General features: G+C 68.1%; 1 protein-coding gene across 10 annotated transcripts in view; it reads left to right on the top strand.

The window, feature by feature from the left end:
- Positions 1-15,500, top strand: part of CBFA2T3 (CBFA2/RUNX1 partner transcriptional co-repressor 3) — an 82,123-nt gene extending 66,623 nt beyond the window's left edge. For all 10 annotated transcript variants that reach the window (XM_053906769.1, XM_053906767.1, XM_053906768.1 and 7 more), the window contains 9 exons: positions 970-1,208; positions 1,318-1,407; positions 5,599-5,780; positions 6,432-6,658; positions 9,610-9,695; positions 10,287-10,485; positions 10,955-11,023; positions 12,302-12,492; positions 15,183-15,500. In XM_053906769.1, coding sequence (XP_053762744.1) covers positions 970-1,208; positions 1,318-1,407; positions 5,599-5,780; positions 6,432-6,658; positions 9,610-9,695; positions 10,287-10,485; positions 10,955-11,023; positions 12,302-12,492; positions 15,183-15,482 — 1,583 coding nt within the window. In that variant the 3' untranslated portion in view covers positions 15,483-15,500. The remainder of the gene's footprint in view (positions 1-969; positions 1,209-1,317; positions 1,408-5,598; positions 5,781-6,431; positions 6,659-9,609; positions 9,696-10,286; positions 10,486-10,954; positions 11,024-12,301; positions 12,493-15,182) is intronic.
- Positions 15,501-15,952: the final 452 nt, after the last annotated feature.

Genomic DNA, 15,952 nt, shown 5'->3' with positions numbered 1-15,952 from the left:
CGGGGCGTGCATGCGCGTGCAGAGGGGGCAGGCCGGCGAGCGTGCAGGGAGGGGCTCCGTGTGTGAACCTGGGGAGGTGCCTGGAGCAGGTGTCTGGGCAGCTGGCTGAGCGGTCTCCGGGTTGATCAGATAAGCCTCGGGGCTCCCGGAGGTGCCAGCACCGCTTCCCGCATCCAGAGCCCCCTCCGCTGTCACCGGGGCCCTGGCGGCCCACCGTCTCTGACCTGTCTGGTCAGCGAGGCTCGGGCTCCCGAGGCCGGGGAACTGGGTGCGGGCTCAGCCTTTCCCTCTGTCACTTGAAACTGAGGAGGGACGTCTCGTCCCAGGACATTGTGGGTGGTCCCAGGTGTCTCCCAGCCCTGGGACGCTGACCCCCGTGTCAGGGCACTGGTGACCGACGGTCCTGCTCCGGTGACCCCTGCAGGGCGCTCACCACGGCGGGGGGAGGGGGGGCTCATGTCACCTGCTCGTCTTCCACACACGGCCCCGTGCGTGCAGCAGCCCCACACAGCAGCCAGCTGAGAGCGTCCCCTGCTGGGATCCAACCCCCGTGTCCCACGGGTCCACCCCCAGCCCTATCAGCCCAGGCACGGGGGCCTCATGTAGGCGGTGGGGCGCCGCTCGGGCCCGTCGTGGTGAAGGTGAGGGCCCCCGCCTTCCAGGGGAAAAGGGCAAGGGGCCGGCAGGTCCCTAGCGGTGGAGAAGCCCCTCTGCCGGTTCACAGTGGACACGGGCCGGGCAGCACGGGGGTCCTGGGGTGGCGTCCCCACCCCGGAGCGAAGCCAGAGGCGGTGCTGAGCCAGGGCCACGCCTGCCTCGCGGCCACACTCCGGCCCAGCCCCCCAGCCGCTGACCCGGGGCCCCGTGTGCACACCCGTACAGGGTGTCCGGTGCCCCCTTGGCACCGGTGCGGCTCCGGCACGCGGCCGCCCTCCGCTGCCGTCCTCAGCCCGCCTCTCCTCCCCGCAGTGATGAACGGCACCCACTCGCCGACGGCCGTCAACGGCGCGCCATCCACACCCAGTGGCTTCAGCAATGGCCCGGCCACCTCGTCCACCGCCTCCCTGTCCACGCAGCACCTGCCCCCGGCCTGCGGGGCGCGGCAGCTCAGCAAGCTGAAACGCTTCCTCACCACCCTGCAGCAGTTTGGCAGTGACATCTCCCCGGAGATCGGGGAGCGCGTGCGCACACTGGTGCTGGGGCTCGTGGTGAGTGGGGGCGGGGGCGGCGAGGGCGCGGCAGAGGGGCGCGGGCCCCCCCCCCCCCCCGGGGCCGGCCACGGGGCTCAGGCCGACGTGAGGTTGCCTCCTCCCTCAGAACTCCACGCTGACCATCGAGCAGTTCCATTCCAAGCTCCAAGAGGCCACCAACTTCCCTCTGCGCCCATTCGTCATCCCCTTCCTAAAGGTGAGCACAGGCCGGTCCCTGGGCCTGCCGCGGAGTCGCAGATCTGTTCCCTGCCCCGCTCTGATGGGGCACCGCCCTCTGCCCACACGGGACCCTGGCGGCTACCCCGCGGGAACCGCGCCGACCGGCCAGGGCCGGTTCCTACTCGTTAAGGCCGCGAACCAGCCGCCGGGTCGGAGGCGGGGCTGCCAGACCCAGCGCTCTAAGAGCTCGCCAGACCAGCCCCGCGTCGCGTCCCGTGCACTCATCCGCCGGACAGCTCTGTTTTGAGCACCTCCGAGGTGCCACGTGCTGCATGAGGCTTGGGGACACGGTGGTGAGCAAAGCAGGCAGAGTCCTGGAACCGATGTGCCGGCGGGAGGAAAGTCCAGCAGCCGACGCTGGTACAGACCTGTGGAGGTGGGGGGGGGGGGGTTCTGGTGCAGGCCGAGGGGGACGAGGTGGGGAAGCCGTGGGGGAGCGGGGCGCAGACCCTCGCGAGCATCAGGGAGCAGGCAGAGTGAGGGAGAGGGACCGAGCGCAGATGGAGGCGTGGGGGGTGGCGTGGATGGATGGGTGTCAGATAAACAAGGGTCCTGTGGTCGGTCTCAGGAGCTAAACGGTGGACCGGGGAAGAGACGGTGTTGGGCCAGGCACATTGCTTGTGAGCAGGGCAGGTTCCTGGGCCCCAGCCCGGAGCCCCTGAATCAGAACCTGCATCTTGACAAGGTTCTGGGTGAGGCACGTGCACGCAGAAACGGGACACGCCTAGTTCTAAACCCACTGGGCCAGCTGCTCCGTTGCCGTAATTCTCAGGGCCTTCACTCCGCAGTGAGGATCACAAACCCCCCAGAGACAGCAAAGGTGAAACGCTTCCCAGATGGGTTTGACCGTGCGACCCGTGACCCCGTGCACCTCCGGTGATCAGGGTGCCACAGAGCTCACTTCGGGGGCTGCCGTTTCCCCAGGCCTGCCGTGGCCCCTCCAGCCGTGGGCCCTGCTCAGCTGTGTGGCCGGGCCCTGGTTTGGGGCTGCCTTCCAGAGGGTGTCGAGGACAGACTAGACCAGGTGCTCCTGGATTTGAGCCCTGACCTAAGCCGCTGTGGGCCTGGGCCAAGCGTAGGGGGCCCGCCCCCGCGCCGACTCGGCTTCTGCTACGCTGGAGATCATCCCCGGGCCACTGGGAAGGGTGCACGAGGCGACGCGCGTGAAGAGGGTGGCGCGTGCTCGCTCCGCGTCAGGCGTCGGATCGGGGGATTTCGAACGCTCTGCAGACGGGGCATGCTCTGCAAAGCTGTTCCACGGCCGGCCCTGCGGACCCCACGGCCGCCCCGTGAGGTGGGTGGCTCCTGGGGAACTAGCGCCGTCCCGGTGAACGGCTTCCCGTCAGGAGAGAGGGGGGACGGGCCGGAATCTGGACCCGTCGGGCTCCAAACCCCTGGCCTTTGCAGGGCCTGCCCTGGGCCGGCACCTCGTTCCCCGCAGCCCCTGGTCAAGGGGACCCTCGGTCTGGCCCCACATCCGTCACCTCCTCCCTCCTTCCTGCCCTCCCGCCCACACCCTGCTGTGCTCACACCCTGAGCTGGGACAGCAGCAGAGCCCCATCTGGCAGTCATTGGCAATTCGCAATTCGCCGGGAGCCCTGCCCCCGCCCCCCTGCCTCCTCCCACTTACTGCTGACTCCAGGCTCCCCATCTTTGGGGACACAGTGCGCCTGCTTCTCCCGTCAGATCAAATATTTACAGCAGATGTCCCTGCCCGCTCAGCTGTCCTTGTTTATTGGAGGAGCGGGGCAGGGAAACATCCGGTGTCCCCTGCTCCCGCCCCAGTGGGGCCGCACACCCCTGCCCGCTGCACCTCCCTCCCCCGGCGTCCTGGGGACACACCCAGGCCTCGCCCTGCACGCAGGGTCTCCCCTCTGCCCACAGTGGTCCCAGCGGGCTCCCGGGTTCTTCGTGCCTAGATTGCTCTCGCGGTCATCGGGGCCAGCTGGGCCGTGGGGGCTGCCAGCCACGCTCCGTGCCTGTGACCCCACCCGGGGGCGCTGGGCCAACAGACTATTGGACAAGGACACAGAGTCCGTCCGCCTAACATGGAGCATCTGGGCGCAGCCAGCTCTGTGTGCAGGGCTCCGTGACCAGGTGCCGGCCGGAGCCTGGCCCTGAGGCCCTGCCTGGGGAGCAGCCCCCACCCCACTCATCCCAGCAGCCCCGGCCACGTGAGATCACAACGCTGCCGGGGAGCGTGGCGGGATGCCCCCTGCCCCTCCGCTGCGCCAGCTTGGTCTCCTGTCTGTGGCTTGGGCCGGCGGGGGGCTGGCACCTTCCTGGGGATTCACGGCCCGCCTTACAGGGGCCCTCGGAACCGCGGCCCGCAGGAGAGGCCGGCGGTGTGACCCGCTCTGGGCTTGGGTGCTCAGCCTCTCCCACGTTGCCAGCGGCGCGGTGACCCCTCACGGGGGCAGGAATGTGCGAGTCGATTCATATGAAGCTCACGGGAGCCGTCATCCCCGGGGCAGGAGGAGCGGGAGCCTGCACAGGCAGGAAGTTAAGTGACCCGCCCAGAGTCACCCAACAGAGCCCGTGTGGGCTGGCCGCCGGGCCCACAGCACGCGGGCTGTGTGGACATCGGATGACGGACTTGGCAGAGCAGGGGACGAACCCTAACCCTTCGTTACCGGGGAGTCATCGGCTCAGCGGACCCCCGGCCACACCGATTTCCCTTTGGCCTGGGTTCCCGTCTGTGGACAAGGTAGTTCAGGGCCCGTGTCCACAGGGCTTCTGTGGCCAGGTCTGCCCGGGTCTTGGCGTAGAGGCCTCCCCTTGCACCCCGGGCCCTGGGAACGGAATGGGGACTCCTCCCCCAGGGTCTCTGAGACCAGGGGCTCCACAGCCTGCACCGGTTGCTTCTGGCCTGGGGTTCCCCTCCCCCCACCCCCACCAAGGACCCAAGACCCTGGAACCCTCTGCTCAGCCCGACACCGTGCGTGGCTACACGGCGGGGCTCTGCAGAGGTGGGGGTTGCTGCCCCGCCCTGCCGGCCCTCCGCCCGCAACCCCAGGCTCCCAGCTGGCCCCGGCCAGCCAGGAGTCCAGATGTTTCCACTGCCCTCACAGCGAGCAGCCGGTGCCCGTGCGGTCCCCACCCTGCTGAGCCAGCCAAGGGGAGGCCGGTCGGGCGGCGGTGGTGGGGGGGGGGGTTGCTGGCAAGGGAGGGGAGGATGTTTGGCGTCTTCAGACCTCCCGGGACCTCCTTTCCCAGCTCACGCTCCTAACGTGTTCGACAGATGGCGGGCTGGCCCCCGTTCAGCTATCCAAATAGAAAAACAGGCCCAGCAGCCGGCTGCTTGATCAGGTCCGGGCCGATGCGCTGACGGGGCCAGGGAGGCAGAGGCGGGAGAAGCCGTGGCGGGTCGGAAATGCAGGAGAAAGTCGGGGAGTTAGATCTATTTACAAATACTTGGAACTTCTGGCTCTCCCAAGCAGCCTGCCGCTGGGCCCCTGTCCAGCCCCACCCGCCGCCCCTGCCCCCCACAGCCCTGTGGGGAAGGGGCCGCCTGTGCCCAGCACACGCGTGGGGCTGGCGGGGGCATGGGGCCCCACCCTGGACTGTCGTTCTCCCGTGCCGTATTGTCCTTCCCCGTAAACGTGGCACCGTGTTGTCGTGTCTGTCCACCCGTGGTTGGCAGGACCGCGGGAGGTGACACCTGTGACCGCTCGTGTGCATGGTCTGGGTTCCACACTGCTCGAGGCGGGGCCGGGAGCCCACAGGAGCAGGGAGAGCACGGGCCCCTGCCTTTAGAGTGAGCTGTGGGGGCTGCCTTCTTCCTCTCTCAGCCTCGGCTTTCCCTCCGCGCCGTGGGTAATCGGGTGCCTGCTTCCACGGGAGAAGGCAAGGAATCCTGGTGAGGAGCCCCTCCTTGCCCTCTGCAGATGCTGCTGGGGGAGGAAGCTTGGGGAAGGGGAGAAAACCCAGCCCGGGGGTCCAGGGTCTGGGCTTGGGGTGCCACCGCACCTCAGATCACTGTGTGCTTTGGGGCGCAGTCCCACCCACGTTCCCAGACAGCAGTGGAGGAACACAAGGCTCAGAGAGGTTGTGCAACTCGCCCGAGGGCACCAGGCGCGGCTGGCCGTCGGCCTCCCCGCCTCGCACGGGAGCACACTGCTGCCTCGGCCTCGGTCAGCAGCGAGTGCGGCCGCCTCTCCCCTTGCAGGCTAACCTTCCCCTGCTGCAGAGGGAGCTCCTGCACTGTGCCCGCCTCGCCAAGCAGACCCCCGCCCAGTACCTGGCCCAGCACGAGCAGCTCCTGCTGGACGCCAACGCCTCCTCCCCCATCGACTCCTCGGAGCTCCTTCTGGAGGTCAACGAGAATGGCAAGAGAAGGACGCCTGACCGGTACATGCGGGGGTGGGGGGGGGGGGGACGGGGCATCCTGTGGCCAGGAGGGAGGTCGGGGTCGGGGGGCTGCCTCTCCAGAGCTGCCTCTGGTCCCCCAGCTCAGCGGGCACCCAGCAGCAGGGCCGACCGAACACGGGCCGACACCGCTGCGTTCCGTGGCCTGTGGCTAGTGGCTGAGACCACTGAGCCTCACCTGCCAGGCCACCGCACGGGGCTGGGGCGAGGCATCCCGAGGACTCGGATGGCCCCCTGGGAGGACCGGGGAGGGGGCAGGAGGCAGTTCGTGTGGCACAAATTGCCTGGCTCCTCCTTTCGGGCCGGATGTGGAGCCGAGTGTCCCCAGGACTGGCCCTCGGTGCCAGTCACAGACCTGCTGGAGCGTGCCTGTCCACGTCCTTGCTCCCCAACTCAGGCGCCGGTTCTTGACCCCTGGCCCCAGGAGGCCACCCACCAGCGGAGGCGGGGTGGGGGGGGGGGGGGCGGGGGGAGTGGAGTCTGAAACAAGACCCAGAGGAGGGACAGCAGGGGCGGGGGCTGGGCAAGGCTCTCTCTGTGCCCACGCCTGTCTCCCTCTCACCCCCCCGGCCTGGGCTGTTGTCCACGGCTCATGGTCCGTGACCCCCCGCCCCCGCCCGCTCTTCCGGTCAGGACCAAAGAGAATGGGTCAGACCGTGACCCGCTGCACCCCGACCACGTCAGCAAACGGCCGTGCACCCTGAGCCCCGCCCAGCGCTACAGCCCCAGCCACGGGCCGCCCCAGCCCACGCCGCCGCCGCCACACTACCGCCTGGAGGACATGGCCATGGCCCACCACTTCCGTGACCCCTACCGCCATCACGAGCCCCGGGAGCTGCGGGAGCGCCATCGGCAGCTTGGTGAGCGGTGCTGGGGGGCACACGTGTGTGCTTGCACACTCGCGCCTGCGTGTGGCTGGGGGAGCAGAGGGCTGTGATGTGCGCGGCGGCGTGGGGGAGGCTCGCTGACATCCTGACCTTGTCTGTCCAGGAAGGATGCTGAGGAAACGGGTGTGGAGAAAAGATTTGATGGGGTGGGGGCCCTGGGGCCCAGAGGGAAACCCCACCCTGGCTGGGCTGTGACCCTTAGGGAGGGCCATCCTTCCCTGACCTCTGTCATGGGGTCTGACGTCCCCCACCCTCAGGGCCGTGGGGGGGGGGGCCTCTGTCGCCCAGAGGAGGGGCAGGTACAGAGCCAGGGGGCACGCGGGCTCTCGGGGTGCAGCGGGGCCCGGCGCGGCCAGCCGGGAAGAGACCACTGTGAGGTAGGGTGGGCACGTGGGGAGTCTCCCAAGTCACGGGCACTGTGGCTCCGGCCTCCGGGGCACCCCAGGGAAAGCAAAAAGGCCCATGAGCCCTCGTTGAGCACCACCGACTGCACACACCCCACCCTGCCGTCCGAGCAGGGTGACGACGAGCCTGACGACACCGAGCGTGAGCGCCCCGTCACGGTGGGTGAGCCGTGTGCTTGGAGGAAGGAGACGGGGGAGCCGGGCTGTCAGGGGACAGAGGGATCGGACCTCCACCGGGTCCCCGCTGTGCGTCCCCGCCGGGTCCTGTGTCCTCTCTGCCTCAGTCCCTTCCTCTGTCAGCTGATCCAGCGGGAGTCCGCACCGCAGGGTCGGAGGGACTTGCCACAGGGCCTGGCACGGTGAGGCCTGGGAGTGAGGCCAGTCCTGCGACCTGTGCCTGCGTCGTATTCTTTATCCGTTACGGGAGGCAGCACGCCCTGCTGCTTGTGTGTGTGACGCATCCACAGGCCCGGAGCACAGATGAGGAGGCCCAGAGAGCATAATTCACGTGCCCAAAGCCTTCTAGCCGCGCCTGTCTGATCTTCTGACCCTCCTCTGTGCTGGGGACTCAGATGAATGGGACCGGCCCACAGCCAAGGGGCTCCCGGTGGGGGCGGGGGGCGGGGGGCGGGTAGGAGGCTGGAAACAGCCGCTCCTGCGAGCCCCAGGGCACCCGTGGGGGCCCAGAGGCAGGGTCAGCAGAGGCCTTGCCCTGTACAAGGCCGTCTCCCCGCCCCCACCCTGCGGAAGCGTCCAGGGCCTGGGCCCAGGCAGCAGGTGACAGCGTCTGGCTCCCTGCGGCCGGGTCGGGCAGGTGCTAATTCCCACCCGCTTCTGCTAATGCAAAAATAAACGCCAGCTGTCAGGCAGATCTCAGCCACTATTTTGGTTGGGGCGTTGGCGCAGGCCCCGGGGTCCGCGGGTGGCGGGGCAGGGTGGCGGACGGTGGCCGTGGCCGCTGCCTCTCGCTCCTCCTGCAGCGCGAGGTGGCCCGGCACGTTTGGGGGGCTAGGAGACCGCCAGGGCCTGGAAAAGGCTTAAATAGAGAGACCTCAGCCCGGGAAGCCCTGGCCAGCCCCGGGCCACCCAGCATAGGCTTGAGGCACCACCAGCGTGGGGCTGAGAGCATCTGATGTGTCAAAAAAATCACGTGAGGACGATCAGACACTGTTGCCTTGGCGTGAATTCCTCAGTTCCGAGTTGTTTTCTTTCTCATCACCGGGCTTGGCGGGGAGGGCACCCCATTGTTTCAGTCTCTGGAGCTGTACCAGCCAGCAGCTGAGGGCACTGTTATGGCTTGGGCTGACCTTGGGTGACCTTGAGCAAGCACATCCCCTGAGCAGCCTCGGTGTTCTCATCCGGAGGATGGGAATGACCACAGAACTCCCCCTGGAGGCCGACAAGGGGTGAAGCGCTTGGCACAGAGCCCTGCTGGGTACCTGGGGCCCTCCCGTCCTGGGCACTTCCTGAAAGCCTTCTCGCGGCCCCAGGAGGCGGGCAGGGCAGGGAAACTGAGGCACAGAGTGGTGAGGGGAGGGGCCTGGGGTCCCACGGGGAACGAGTGTTGGGGCTTCTGGTTTCCCAGACCCCACTGCCTCCCAGGGGACCACACTTGGACCCAGCCGCTGAACCAGAGCAAGCCTCTTGCCCAGCTGGAGCTCGGCCCAGGAGACACGGCAGCCCTGCCCTGGGGACTGACACAGCCAGCTGGGGGGACTAAGAATAAACAAGGAAGCCTCCAGGATTGTTTGACGAACGGATATGCGTGGGGCTGAATGAATTCTGAAGGGCTCAGGGTTGCTGAGGAGAGGGCCTGGGACCTGGGCTTCGAGGGATGTATAGAAGTCCAGCTGGCTGAGAGGAACGGGTACAGCATGAGCTGTGAGCCACTAGTGAGCCCCTGGGGGCTTCTGAGAAGCGGCAAGGCCATCGAAGTGAAGCCTGGGGCAGCTACCATGGGCAGCAGGGGCCGGAAAATCGAAAGATGCTGGATTTGGATGCAGGGAGGTGGGGGAGGGGTGGCCAGGCATCGACTGAGGGATAGGAACCCGTCTCTTCCTCCCAAGCATTGACTAGAGGCCAGACCTGTTCTTGACCTCCCCCTAAAGGCAGTGGGCAGAGGGTCAGTGCCCAGGGCCCCCTTCCTCCCCCTCTCCACTTTCCTGAGGTGGGCAAAGCCCACGCACTGGGCCTGGGGAGCACGACACATGACCTAGCGGGCCCGGGGCAGTGCCTGGGATGAGCGGCGTGGCCTGGGGAGCAAGGAGCTGTACCTGGTGGGCACAGGTTGGGGCCTGGAGGACAGGGGAGGGGCACGGGGCGGAGCCTGAGGGATGGAGAGAAGCCCTGGGGTGTGGGGCATGGGGCGGAGCCTGGAGGACTTGGGCAGGGCTTGGGGCACAGGGCGGAGCCTGGAGGATGTGGGCGGGGCCTGGGGCACAGGGCGGAGCCTGAAGGATGGAGAGAAGGCCTGGGGCCTGGGACAAGGAGCAGGGCCTGAGTGTCCACACCACCCTACAGCGGTACACGGGTCCCGGCAGGAGGAAGTGATCGACCACCGCCTCACGGAGCGGGAGTGGGCAGAGGAGTGGAAGCACCTGAACAACGTGAGTGTCCGGGCCCGAGGCCACGGTACCACCCCTATTCCTGGAGTTCCGCCCAGCCCGTGGGACTCCGGTGCTGCGGGGGCTGGGGGGTGGCAGGCTCAGTGCCGGCTTGGCTTCGGCCTGTGCCTGCCTGCCTCAGCCCACCCTCTGCTCTGGGCAGCCCCTCAGAACCATCCCTTCTCTGCCCCTGCAGAGCATGTCTGTCTCTGGGAGAGAGGGGCTTTGGCCTGGCGTTGGGACCCCTTCAACATCGTTTTCGGGGTCATCTCTCCCCTGCTGCCTTCGTGGGGAGGGAGCCCAGGCGGGTGTGGTCCCCAGGGCAGAGCACAGCCCCAACGGTTGAAAGGAGAGCCCCCAGCCCCTGTGTTGGAACAGACCTCCCCGAGAGCCTGGTCTTCCCTCCCACCCCCCGTGCTTGGTGCCTTTCCAGGCAGCGGAGGCAGATTTTCGCACTGTTGCCGGGAGCGCGCTGCGGCCAGCCCTCGCGGACAGTGGGCTGGCCCAGGCCCGGGGTGCGAAAGGTCCCTGGCCGTCGCCCACACTGAGCGGCCACACCCAGCCTGCGTGCTCACGGCCACCGCCCGCCCGCAGCTGCTGAACTGCATCATGGACATGGCTGAGAAGACTCGACGGTCGCTCACCGTGCTGCGTCAGTGCCAAGAGGCCGACCGCGAGGAGATCAACCACTGGATCCGACGCTACAGCGACACCGAGGACGCCAAGAAGGGCCCCGTGCCTGCCACCGCCCGGCCCCTCAACAGCTCCGTGGGTGCAGAGGGGTCTCAGCTAGGTGCGTGCTGAGCGGGTGACGGGGGGACCGGGGGGTGCACCGCAGGGGCGCCGAAGACCGAGGCCAGCGCCCCCATTCTGGCACTCGCTGCAGTAAAGCACAGCCCAGGAGTTTCCCTGCAAAGGGACGTGCTTTTTGTGCTCTGCATAAAGATGCTGCCTGACTCGCGGGAAGCCTAGACTCAGGGTGCCAGCAGCCAGGGGCCCCCGAGGGTCTCCAGTCGCTCTGTGGATGACGACCACGGAAACCAAGACAGATCCGAGAAAGCCCAGGTCCAGCTGGATCCAAGCTGCTTCAGCTCAGAGCACCTCCATCCCGACATAGCCCTGCCCCACACCAGCAACTGATACGGGGTTTCTGGCCACGGGCACCTCGGGGACCCCCCCCCCAAGGACACACACCAGGCCCCCCTTACCCAGCTGGGTGTGGCCCCGTTCTGTGCATAATGCTGGCCCCCCCTGTGTTTCAGACGCCCACCGGGAGTTCATGCCTAGGACCCTCTCTGGCTACATGCCTGAGGAGATCTGGAGGAAGGCTGGTGAGTGGGGTCGGCCTGGGGAGTGGGGTCCGACCCTGCGGGAGGGGGTGGAGTGCATTTAGTATTCCGGGTAGGACACCTGTCCACTCTCCATCTGCAGGCGTGCGAGCAAGCCGCGTGGCAGAATAGCACGGGTCCCTGGGTTCTGCACGCGCACACGTGCACACACACACACACACACACACACACACACACACACGTGAGAGGTGCCGAGGGAGTGCCTGTGACCATGGCGCTGAGCACATCGCCTCGTGGGGACAGACTTTGGGAGCCAATGGCCAGCTTGAGAAAGAAGGGGGGAGCTCAGCAGAGGTGGTGGCAGTGGAGAGGAGCACACGCCCCCCCCCCCCCATACGTTTTGATTAGCGGATGGATTCACCGTGAACTATCAGGACGAGGGAGAAAGTCTCAGGGTCTGGAACGCAAGGCAAGTGGAGCGTCCCCACCCAGAACTGGAGGCTGAAGGGCCACAGACAGGCAGCAGCTGCCCAGAGCAAGGCAGGGCAGGGCACAGGCCTGGACGGGAGGGTGGGGTCCTCACTTCCCTCGGCCTGTCCCCTCTGCCTCCGTCTGGTGACCCGGGGGCCGGCAGCTCACCACAACGAGTGTGCACAGGGGAGCCCCGCTAATCCCACCCCACCCTCCCCACACTGCTGCGAGAAGGGCACTGCCGGTAAACTGAGGCAGGCGTGAGAGGCACTGCCAGGTAAACTGAGGCAGGCGTGAGCAGCTGTGAGTAGTTCCCAGGGTTGGGGAGCACAGAGCACAGTGTAATCCAAACAGGTGCTCTGGCTCAGCTCTGAACAGCAGGCTTCTCTGCGGACGCGAGCAGGCCGCAGGCGGCGAGTGGGGGTGGTGACAGAGGGCTTTGGGAGTGACAACGATGCAGAGGCCTGGACGGGGTACCCCCAGACTGCTTCTAGATGGGCCACAGGGGAACCCGACTGTTGGTGGGGCGGAGGTACAGCTGTGGTTCTCAAAGCGGGTGCCGAGACCCGGCATCAGCATCGCTTGGAACCCGTTAGGAGCACAGGTCCTCGGGCCTTCCCCAAGCCCGCTGAATCCAGGTCATGGGTGGGCTCGGCCCCTGCCCTCCAGGGCGGTACCACCGCACCCTGAGGTTTGGAACCACGGGATAGATCGGGCCTGGGAGACGCCCCCGCGACCACGCCCGCGCTCGCCTGCCCCGTCGCTGGGGCACGGGCCCCGCCCACGGCGCGAGGCCTCGGGGAGCAGTTGGGCCGGGCCACGTGACCGCGGCCCGCACCTCCTTTGCAGAAGAGGCCGTGAATGAGGTGAAGCGGCAGGCGATGTCGGAGCTGCAGAAGGCGGTGTCGGACGCGGAGCGAAAGGCCCACGAGCTCATCAGCACGGAGCGCGCCAAGATGGAGAGGGCCCTGGCAGAGGCCCGGCGGCAGGCCTCAGAAGACGCCCTGACTGTCATCAACCAGCAGGAGGACTCCAGCGAGGTAGGGCCGCCCAGCCTCCAGGTTCCAGACCCTGAGGCCCCACTCCATCGCCTCCCAGCCTCGTGACCTCGGGCGGCGGGTGAGGCGGGTCCCCTGGGCAGATGTGGACGCTGAGGGCTCCAGAGGGTAGGTGGCTGGCTCTAGGCTGCGCCCTAGGAAGTCACAGGCCGTTCAGCCTGGGACTCAAACCTCGGCCAGGAGACGCTGAAGCCCGTGCTCGCAGTGACCTGTGAAAGCGGCGGCCGCGAGGGGCGTGGAGACCCCACGTGGCACTTACAGGGCATCCTCGGCTACAGCCCCGCGCAGTGGGGACGTGAGAGACCTCGTCGCGCTGGTGCCCCCGGCATCCGGAGGCTGGCTGGGGTCGGGCAGGTGCAGGGAGGCCCTTTCCTCCTGGTCCGAAAAGGACTCGATGTCAGGGAAGTTAGGGAAGGGGGGGAAGGCGTGGCCGGGAGGGAGTTCTAGAACTGTCCTTTGGGACAGGACACGTCTCGAAAACACCACGGTACGGGTGTGCTTGGGCCAGCCTGGAGGGTCGGCCCCCGTGTCTGCTCCGGCTGCTCCAGCAGACGGCCTGAGCTCCGGAGAAGCAGGCGGGTCAGAACAGGCAGGCCTCCCGGGGGCAGGTGCCAGGGAAGACGCCACGCCGTAGCAGTGACGTGGGAACGGAGTCCCGGAGGAGGTGAGCCAGGCAGGCAGGGATCTGGGGGGAAATTGCCACCCCGAGGAGGGAGCAGCAAAGACAGAGGCCGGGGGCACGGCTGGCAGAGTGAGGACCACAAGGAGGCCGACGTGGCCGAGCGGAGAGCGCCAAGAGGCTTCGGCGGCTAGCGAGACAGTGGGCCTTTGTCCCGGGCGGGTGGTTGAGGTTACCGCCCGTCCACAGAAAGGGAGCAGAGGCCCAGTGGGCCCGGGCGGGGTGTGCGCGAGGCAGGCCTGGCCGTGCACCCCCCACGTTGGAGCCTGGCAGTCTTTGGCCGGGGCTGCCGCGTTCTGTGGTCAGAGCCCAGGTGAGGCCAGGAGGGCTTCCTGGAAGAGAGGAGCGGGGGGGGGGGGGGGGGTTGCTGTGGCTGCCTTCCCTCGCGAGGACCCCATGGTCCCGCAAACTCAGCATAACCCTGTCTGGAGTGGGCTGGAGATGTGTGCCTCCGTGGTGGGAGCCCACACCCCAGGAGGGCCCAGCCAAGTGGCCATGTCCACTGGGGGCCGCCCACAAGCTGTGGTGAGGTCAGGCTTTTCTCTTGTCACCCCATGATACGTGGCCAGGTCCCCACGATGCCATGGCCACGTCCCCATGACCCCGTGGCCAGGTCTCCACAATGCCGTGGCCACGTCCCCCATGACTCCATGGCCGCGTCCCCGTGACCCCGTGGCCAGGTCTCCATGATGCCGTGGCCACGTCCCTATGACTCCATGGCCGCGTCCCCGTGACCCCGTGGCCAGGTCCCATGATGCCGTGGCCACGTCCCCATGACTCCATGGCCACGTCCCCGTGACCCCGTGGCCAGGTCTCCATGATGCCGTGGCCGCGTCCCCGTGACCCCGTGGCCAGGTCTCCATGATGCCGTGGCCACGTCCCCATGACTCCATGGACGCGTCCCCGTGACCCCGTGGCCAGGTCTCCATGATGCCGTGGCCACGTCCCCATGACTCCATGGCCGCGTCCCCGTGACCCCCGTGGCCAGGTCTCCATGATGCCGTGGCCACGTCCCCATGACTCCATGGCCGCGTCCCCGTGACCCCGTGGCCAGGTCTCCATGATGCCGTGGCCGCGTCCCCGTGACCCCGTGGCCAGGTCTCCATGATGCCGTGGCCACGTCCCCATGACTCCATGGACGCGTCCCCGTGACCCCGTGGCCAGGTCTCCATGATGCCGTGGCCACGTCCCCATGACTCCATGGCCGCGTCCCCGTGACCCCGTGGCCAGGTCTCCATGATGCCGTGGCCGCGTCCCCGTGACCCCGTAGCCAGGTCTCCATGATGCCGTGGCCACGTCCCCCATGACTCCATGGACGCGTCCCCCGTGACCCCGTGGCCAGGTCTCCATGATGCCGTGGCCACGTCCCCGTGACCCCGTGGCCAGGTCTCCATGATGCCGTGGCCACGTCCCCCGTGACCCCCGTGGCCAGGTCTCCATGATGCCGTGGCCACGTCCCCGTGACCCCGTGGCCAGGTCTCCATGATGCCGTGGCCACGTCCCCGTGACCCCGTGGCCAGGTCTCCATGATGCCGTGGCCACGTCCCCGTGACCCCGTGGCCAGGTCTCCATGATGCCGTGGCCACGTCCCCGTGGCCCCGTGGCCAGGTCTCCATGATGCCGTGGCCACGTCCCCGTGGCCCCGTGGCCAGGTCTCCATGATGCCGTGGCCACGTCCCCGTGACCCCGTGGCCAGGTCTCCATGATGCCGTGGCCACGTCCCCGTGACTCCGTGGCCACGTCCCCGTGACGCCGTGGCCACGTCCCCGTGACTCCATGGCCGCGTCCCCGTGACGCCGTGGCCGGGTCCCCATAATGTCGTGGCCGCATCCCCGTGACGCCGTGGCCGCGTCCCCGTGACCCCGTGGCAGGGTCCCCGCGACACGTGGCCGGGTCCCGGTGGGGTGGTTCGCGGTGCGTGCTTACCCCAGTCTGCGGCCGGCCAGGCTGCCTTGGGGATGCGGCCCCCCTGACCGTGTCCCCCCTCCCCCAGAGCTGCTGGAACTGCGGGCGCAAGGCCAGTGAGACGTGCAGCGGCTGCAACGCGGCGCGCTACTGCGGCTCCTTCTGCCAGCACAAGGACTGGGAGAAGCACCACCACGTGTGCGGCCAGAGCCTGCAGGGCCCCGCGGCCGCCGGGGCCGACCCGGGGCCCGGACAGCCCGACGCCACCGCCGGCCCGGGCCCCTACCTGCCCGCGGGCGCCGCCAGCCCCGGCGAGGCCGGCTCCGCGGGGCCCTCCCGCCCCGGCTCCCCCGGCCCGCCCGGACCCCCGGACGCCGCGCCCCGCTGACCCCGCAGGCCCCGCCGCCCGGCCCTCCACCCCCACCCCACCCCCCGCGGCCACCGCGCCCTCCGGCCCCGCCCGGCCGCCGCCCCCGACCCTGGGGCCCTGGGAGCCGGCCGGAGCCGCCGCTGCTACTGCTTCTCTCCAAAAGAACACAGAACCGACGAAAACTGCATCAACGCAACTTCCTCAGCAACCCGGCGGCCCCCCCGCCGCGACCTCGAGCGTCCTCAGAGACCTCCCGCCAAGCTTTAGACGGCAGGGCGGCCGGCGTGCCCACGCCAGCTCTGCCTGCCGCCCTCGTGCCCTCCGTTCTTCTGTCTGACTTTCACACGCTGTCTCTTTAATGAACAAAATCTAGTTGTTGGGTGGCTTATGTTTTCGGTGAAGAATTTTGGGGGGTTTTGTGGAACAGAACTACTCAGAAACGGACCCAGAAAATGGGGGTCTTGTCCCCTTCCCGGTTAAAACGGGGA

The sequence above is a fragment of the Panthera pardus genome, unplaced genomic scaffold (assembly GCF_024362965.1).
Source record: "Panthera pardus isolate Hobbes unplaced genomic scaffold, ASM2436296v1 HiC_scaffold_19, whole genome shotgun sequence".
Taxonomy (NCBI): Eukaryota; Metazoa; Chordata; class Mammalia; order Carnivora; family Felidae; genus Panthera; species Panthera pardus.
Note: the sequence above shows the minus strand (reverse complement) of the source record. Positions and strands in the feature narration are given on the sequence as shown.